Here is an 8,305-nt window from a genome sequence, read left to right on the forward strand (position 1 = left end):
TGAGCGCAGGGAGACCATCTACCACACAATGAGCCATGTCAATAACATCACTGCGAGAAAAAGAGCCCTCACTGAGGGACCATTGTCTGGGAAATGGAAGGGGTTCAGATGTTGTGATTAAAAGTATAAATTCTTAAGTACACAGGACATGACATCATGTTACCTGGAGGTACCTGAGCTTTAAATGTGTGAAAAAATATGAAACTGCATGCACTGCAAGCTGAGGCCATTTCTACATAGGGGAAAAATAGTTATAAAAGTCAGAAGCTGCTAAATAAAACATGCACGGCGTGTTGTTTACATATAAACAAAGGACACCACAAACATAAAAAAACAAGCTGAGGTTGAAGCATTTTGCCCCAAGATTATCTGAAAGCCTTCGAGGGACCTCTTGGTATTGACCCATCGCTTTGACTGCACACAGGCCATCAAACACAACTATTTTATTAAGTCTGCCGGAAGACTGTGGGCCTCAGTGGCTGGAGCTGTGGCACAGGCCAGGGTAATTTGGTACAGCCTGACCGCGGTGATTCCTCACTCTATCACACGCTGCTGTAAATCCTGTGGCCCCTCCAGGGTTCAATGAAAGAGAAGCACTTGGGAGAGGGCTACTTTAATAAAAGCCTTCCTAAACTTAACCATAAGTGTCAGGTACAGGAGAGCAATTACACCGCAACTGCTCTTTCTCCCATCCTTGTTCTCTCTTTCCCCTCCCCCTCTCATTGTCTACCTTACCGCTCCACTCTTTGTTTTTTTTTTACACTTCTGCTCCTTTTATTAACACATCCCCTCCCTTCTCTCACCTTTTTTCTCGTCCGTCTCAACTTCCGCGTGTTGAAAGAACTTCCCCACATATTTTCACTTTTAATTGCCGACCATAATTACTTTCTGTAAGGTGAATAACCTGTGCGTAGTGAGCCACCCACGTGCCATTACCTGTTCTATCACCTCAGACTTGCAAAGGAAGCAGTGGCACCAGATGTGACCCCTAAATCTTCCAAATGAAGAAACTCGAGTAAGCTCTCCCACATGCTTTGTCCTGAGACAGCAGCCTGCTCATCTCTCACTGTACACTCTGCTCCGAGAGGCAGCCAGGTGATCCCCTGCTCATCTGAGGTGTGGTGTAAGAAAATCGATCAGCTCTTCAGAGGTCAAGATTACACCGGTGAGTGGTTGGGTCCAGGCCTTACCATTCAGATGAATATTTTGAAACTAATTCCAGAGATGAAAAATCTCATCCCGACAAGAAAAGGGAAATTTTAGCATATGCTTGATTTCCAGAATTGCACATTAACTGTAATACCATATGGGATCATAAATAAAACAAATGTTATGTTAATCATATTAAAGAGGTACAACATAAGGCTGTTATAAATGTTTCTTAATCAGCCAATTGTTTTTATCAATTATTGATTTATGGTTCTGGTTTATGGTGGAGTCCATAATAATAGCCAAAAAAGAGTTTATTTCGAGGGGGTTGAGCCAATGCCAGTGAACAGTTGGCAAATCTGCTTAAATAATCCAATAATTTAACAATTGTAAAAAAACAGTTGCCTCATTATTTTTCTATAGATATGCTGAAATGCCAATATTCAAATATTTAAATTTGTCTTGAAAAAATTCCACTCCACTATTTTGGGTATTGACTTCTAAATATATTTAGGGGTTTTCCATTGTGAGTTAGAAGCAGATGTTTAAGACACAAATGTTTCCAAACCTCGTCAAATAAAACCAAGTATCATAACGGCTAATGTGATAACTTACTGTGCGTGCAGATATAAGTTGTGTGACTCAACGCATTTTAATATATGCTTGAGATGATAAAGAAGGATTTTATTCGTTATGAATGGTTACTGTACCTTTCAGTGTCGTCTTTCACTGTCTGGGCTTTGCTGTCAATCCCGGGGAAACTGTTCATATCCACATAGCCATCATTTTCATTGCAGGCAACTGTTGCACGGTTTGGATCCTCAAAAAACTCTGTCACAGTGTGGGATCTGGTGGGCCTGGTCGGGATCTGGATGTTCTCATAGTCTGAGCTCAGTGCTGGGATGTTTTCATAGTCTGAGGTGTCTGCACTGGGGAAGGAAATGGAGCGTGGTTTTGTCAAAGGCAGAGGCATCAATGAGCGGCGAGAACGCTCCTCAAAGGACTCCACTCTGGAGACGCCCCTGCCATAAGCTTTGAGGTCACCTTTCCTCCTCTGGTGGAAATTGTCAAGGACGAAGCTGGACGGCAGGTCTGAAGGACGCTGCTGTGGGTTCACCAGGCGGGACTGGAGCTGAGGTGAGCTGCCGGTGCTCCTACGGTCCAGCTCTATAACTCTAACTGGGCCGTGGTGGCTGGACTCAGAGGAGGAACGTGAAGAGCGAACAGTTACATCACTGAATCCCTTCGAATCTGTCTTCCTCTTGAACTTCAGTGCCAGAAAACGTTTAAAGGAGGACGTCTTCTTCTTAGGTAGGTCACTGGGTTCATGTTGGATCAGCAGGGACGGGGAACTCTTGGTGACTGGTCTTTTAGCAATGTATGCCAGCTCAAAGGGTGGTGGGATGTCTACTAGAGAAGTTGGTGTGGAAACACCGCTGGACGATTGATGGCTACGCTGGGAGAAGCTTCCAGAAGAGGTTATAACACATGGGAGGGAGAGGGTATCATCTCTCCTCCTCATCCTGATCTCATCCTTCAGGGACTGTTTGAACCCTGTTGGGGAACTCAAGGACAATTCTGCACCCTCTGCAGACCGAGAGTATAACAAGAAGCGGCGAGAGTTCCTTGAAGGGATCAAATTGTTGACCTCTGGCTGCCGTGAATGGCTGAGCGGTTCACCGTTCTTATCTAATGCCACTGTACAGTAGTCATGAGTCTGGTACTCTGTCCCGGTCTCTTCTGGTACAGTTTCTGGGACATAGCCAGAAATTTTACCAGAATAAGAGCGAGACCGTGTGACGATAGATTTCCTATCCAGTGTTACGAAGTTCTCCCCTTCTGAGTCAAACCCAGCCTCTTCGTAAATATGCTCGTCACTCTCGGAGTCTGTGTTTTCATAGTAAGGCACAATATGGCAGTCCAGCTCCTCAATGTCTTCTTCAAAGGCCTCAGTTGTGTGGGCGAACACCACTCTGTTGGTGAGCTCTGGGGTGCGACCCAGGTCCAGGTCTGTTGGCACTGTTATGTTGCACAATCTAAGGCGAGGCTGACAGCTTTTTCTCTGGTCGTGATAGGCCTGGTCTCGTTTGGCCGTTCTCTCTTTCGCACTTTTTCCTTTGATGTGTTTCTTTTCCTGTTCTTCCTCTTCATCGTCGTCGCCTATCTCCACATAATCCTCCGATGAGGCACACTCCAGCTGCTCGAAGTCATCCGCTTTGGGACAGAGAGAATCGTCGATGTCTGCATACTCATCTGCTGACTCGCTCTCTTTTGCTTTGTCTTTGTGCTCATTTGACAGCTCTGTGCCCTCCTCCGTCTCGCCCTCTCCTGAGAGGGCCTGCTTATCCTTCAGCTTGTCCACATCATCTGATGACACATAATAAGGTTCCTGGTTAGAAGCAGCTGGTGTTTGTAGTTCACTTGAAGGTTTGTCATCAGTATCATCCTGACTCCACTCGGGGTCAGCAGTGGCCGTCATGTCTCCTGGGACAGCTCCGATGACTGAATAGGGCCCAAACACATCCTCTGTGCTGGATGTGAATCGAAAACAGCCGGAAGGATCTTTTGTGGCCCGTTCCGGTTGCCATACCTCTGTTTCAGCAGGGTCACATGACTCACATGTATCACTGGCATCATCCGTGGGGCCAATCACATCGTAGGGATACTCCTCGGTTAATGTTGGAAGCAAGCAGAATCCAAATGCAAATCCTCCAGATTCCAACTCAGTCTTGTCGGTGAGTAAGACTACATTGTCCTCACTTCCAACATCACTGTCCTTATCACGCTGACGTAGTGTTTGATCAGGGGTTTGCTCGTCTACATGTTCATCAGAGAGTCCTGTAGAATCACAGCATATTTCAGTCTTTTCACTAAAACTCTCTATCTCCTCTTCATCCTCCTCTAAAGCTTCATCCTCTGTTTCAGTCAGAAGAAGCGAAGGCGTTGATGTTGTGTCATCGTCGGTGTTGTCGCCACCTTCAGGCGTGTTCAAGTCATTGTCAGTGTTTTCATCTTCAGCAGTGTCGACAGCAGAAACATCGTCTCCTTTGACCGTTTCCTCAGAGCCTATACTGTCTCCATCACAGTCATTATCTAATATATCTGCTTCTTTCTCCGTTCCTTCACTCTCTCCTTCGTCCTCTGTATTATTTTTTCCATTGCCATTAGCCTCACTTTCCTGCTCTTTGTCCTGATTCTCCTCGACCATCTCACTGAGCTCTTCAGTCTCCCCATCAGAGTGGGGCCGGTCTCCGTTACTGAGGCTCTGTGGGGGGCAGGACTCTCCCTGTTGGCAAGGCTCATACAGGGGTGTTGGCTTCGGGGCGACAGGAGGTTTTGGACCACGGAAATGGGGACACGGCCTGGACATCAGCTTGGACTGTACTTTGATGGTCAGATGACTGCGGATCTTTGTCTGAGGGACTTGCAGTGGATTTTGAAAATCTGCAACAAGGAGAGTGAAAGATCATTCAAAAGCTGTAAAACCACACCAAAATAACATTTTCATTTTACCCAGGGGTAAACATGTGAACCCTGTTTCTGTGTAGAATACAAAGAGGAAGGCCAGACCTGCACAGCAGTCGGTGACATACAGAAAGCCGCAGGGGACATTATCAGCAGGAAAAACAACAGAGTCACAGGGTACTTACAGGAGGAACAATAACATCACCCTGTCTGGGGAAATGACACGTAGGCTGTTCTCTTATAGCAGGATCGGATAAACAACGGATCATGGTTTTAAAGATAATTTCAGAATCTTTCCACAGAATGAAATGGAAACATAAGGGATGATTACAGCACATATTTTCCTAATTTTGACACTGTGCAGACAAACTTACTTTTGATCGAGACTTTACATCAACCTGCTAATTCCTCAAACATCTGTCTGTGTCTATCTGTGAGGGGAATGCATGTCCTGCAAACCGTTAATCTTATTGGCCTCATATTTGGCATATCTATTGTAAAATTCCAGAGGAAGTGCAGTGCCAAGTTCGTTGCAATTTCATTATAAAATCTTCACTGCAAATAAACCAGGTCGGATGAACACAGAGTTTTCTAACTTCACTCCGCACAATGAAAAGGAATAATTCTAAAGTAACTACGGAGCATTAACACAGGACAAGAGAACAGACCAATCCAAACAGGAATGTTAAGCACTGCACTAGTTAGTTAAAAACTGTGAAGTCATTAAAGACCGCTGCCTACAAAATTTGGAATTGTCACGAGACACACCCACACTTAACAAAGTGTGTACAACCCTTGGGTCTTCCTGTTATTTAGTACCTGCCCTGACACACATCCTATTAAACCCTCTGTGCACTTTGGCTATCTCTGAGTGATTTCAATCTCGCCTATATCGTTGTCTCTCTGGACATCAGTCTGAATTGTCTTTTCTGAGAACCTGTCAGTCATTCTGCCCACACTGACAGGTACATTATTTTTCTCTGTGAATGTCACCACAGTCCATGTTCCGGGTTCTCCTCCAGCAGGGCCCGCTAACAGGACTCCACACAGGATGTCAGAAGGGGGAAGGACATTAGCAGCATGGCCCCTCATCACTCCTCCATGAACCTCTCCAGGAGTACGCATTTTTCACAACACAAATGGACTTCCTTCTTGTCATTCTTCCCCGATTCTCACGAAGCACTCTCACACTGCCTGATGCAGACGCACACACACACAAAAACACATGCACACACACACACACACACACACACGCACACGCACACGCACACACGCACACACACACACACACACACACACACACACACACACACACACATATACACACTCACACTGACACTGACACTCACACTCACACTCACACTCACACTCGCACACACATTCACACTCACACTCACACGCACACACACTTACACTCACACACACAAACTCTCTCTCTCTCTCTCTCACACACACACACACACACACACACACACAGACATACACTCTTTTTTTTTGGGGGGGGGGGGGTAGGTCTTTTTGAGTGTGTCAAAGAACAAAACTGGGAAACAAAACAAGGGTCCCGCTCTGACAAGACACCCAACTGCAAACGACAGGATATGAATTATGCAACAAGAATTCAATTAAACAAATGTTTCTAAAACAAGGGAAGAGATACACACTGGGACCTTGGCTGTGCAAAAACTCCAGGATATGATTTCAGACTGTGTCCTTAAATGTCGCCTGTCAAATCTATAGAAAAAACTGCGGACAAAATTTTTTTCAATTATTGAGAAAAATGTCTTTCTTTGAAACATCAGACAAGAAATCCCAAAAGGAAACAATCTCTCATCTCCTTTGTTTAGAGTAATAATAAATATGCAGTACACTTTGCAGACAGGTGACCTTCTGTATTGAACAATGGGGTTTATCTGCTTTCACAGATTCTAATCCCAAAACCAACCCAAAGACTAAAAACAGAACAAAACATCTTTCAAAACCATGCATATTTTTTTTTACATTTCAGTAACATTAAACACTTTACCAGTGCAAACCCTCACTTAAAGCAACTGAACCCCATGCAAATCTAAAACTCAAAAAAAAAAATATTCTGATCGGGAAAAATCTGCTAAATTATTTTATTATTTTAATGAACATTTCAGCAGTTCAACTAATCTATAGTTGTGTCAGTACTTAACTATCAATGAAATACCTGGTATCAAATACTCCGACACACTGCACCAGGCTGTGCTGGATAAGAATTGGCATTTGCATGTTAAATATATTGAAAAAGAACCGGTGACATGTTTTCAGACAGAAATGTCATGAATTAACTCAAAACACGTGCTGGGTCCCACTTTCTTCGGCTGTACAACATTTTAAAAGTTGTATTTTCTGGGCTTCTCGAAACGAGCATTCGCCACCAACCTGCGTTCATCGTGGGACATCATCATCCACGGGATCCGACACTTCTCCTCATGGTTCCCTCTCGCAGCGTCCCTCCGAATGACGTGGGGACTTAATCCAAACCGACTGCGGGAAAAATCAAGTTGCAGCGGGAGAGTTGAAGAACGATTCTTTTTCTTTTCTTTTGAATGAGAGGAAGACGCGTGTGTTTCTGCAGAGTGGGAGCAGCGGCGCTCTGAGGCGGCGTGTACCTCCAGTGCGGATGCGACATGAGACTGGTGCGCTCCTGTGTGGAAACGGGAGGTGCTGCTGGTCACTTCCTGAGGCTGGACTACAGGAGACAGCGCGGACCACAGTCGCTCTCTGTGTGTTTTAAGTGTTTGCAGTGCACATCGCTGCAGCTCAGATATTGCACAGCCAGCATCAGTGGAGGACTATACGGTTCGTGTTTGGGTTTTGGACGCTGCTCCACAGATGCGCCCCGGTGCCATGTTCTGATTTAGAGGCAAAGGGCAAGGCTTCATACATAGGAATAAGATCAAACCCACTCAGTTTGGGAGATTCCTATACTGCAAATATGAGGCACAGTCCCACTTACTGTGTTTTACTGGGTTCACTGACATCTGATTACATCCCTGAAATCTGCAGCCACTGTCTCTGTACAAATAATTTTCTTAAATGTAATTTGCTCTTATTCTACTGCACAACACATGTCACTTCACTGATATACATTTAAAAAAGCTGGAAAGTTAAGACCCAAGTTAAATGAGCTGTTGAACTGTGCCATGGCGTACTTTTTATTCTTGGAATGATTGGAAAATAAAGTCTCTGTATATTATAGTCAGAAATTAAGCCGAGATTTTTATCAGTGTTTTCTTCAACCTGTTTTCCTCGCGCATTATTTCCTGGACCAGAACAGTATATAGAGTGGTTCCTAAAAGCAGTTTCCAAAAACTGTTTCTCTAGGACACCAAAGCTTTTTTGCTATTGGCCAGGGCTTCCTGGCGCAGCATCTGTTGCATGATTGAATGAATGCAACCCTTTAAAAACCTTTCTTCATAACAGGAAACCGCTCTCCCTGTTTCCTGCACAACAGGCAACACTTCCTTAGCAACAGATGGGAATGGTGGCAGTGTTAACCCCTTCGCTTGGTGCATGTGCACAGCCATGATGGTTCGAGGAACAGACAAGCCCCACTCTCGGCGGTCTTTCAAGGACAGACACACCTTGGGCAACGCACCAGGAGTCTGGGATCATTGCCCACTTGGGGTCTTTTGATTTGACAGTTCTAAATGCCGATTAAATG

The 8,305-nt window shown here is 44.9% G+C and overlaps 1 protein-coding gene across 2 annotated transcripts in view; it reads right to left on the bottom strand.

Moving 5' to 3' along the window:
* The window catches only part of fgd5a (FYVE, RhoGEF and PH domain containing 5a), a 32,267-nt gene extending 25,017 nt beyond the window's left edge, over window positions 1–7,250 (bottom strand). For both annotated transcript variants that reach the window (XM_062396994.1, XM_062396986.1), the window contains exons 1-2: window positions 7,021–7,250; window positions 1,860–4,593 (exon numbers count right to left, since the gene is read on the bottom strand). In XM_062396994.1, the coding sequence (XP_062252978.1) occupies window positions 1,860–4,593; window positions 7,021–7,030 (2,744 nt within the window). In that variant the 5' untranslated portion in view covers window positions 7,031–7,250. The remainder of the gene's footprint in view (window positions 1–1,859; window positions 4,594–7,020) is intronic.
* Between the last annotated feature and the right edge of the window lie 1,055 nt (window positions 7,251–8,305).

Source organism: Platichthys flesus, chromosome 2 (genome assembly GCF_949316205.1).
Source record: "Platichthys flesus chromosome 2, fPlaFle2.1, whole genome shotgun sequence".
Lineage (NCBI taxonomy): Eukaryota > Metazoa > Chordata > Actinopteri > Pleuronectiformes > Pleuronectidae > Platichthys > Platichthys flesus.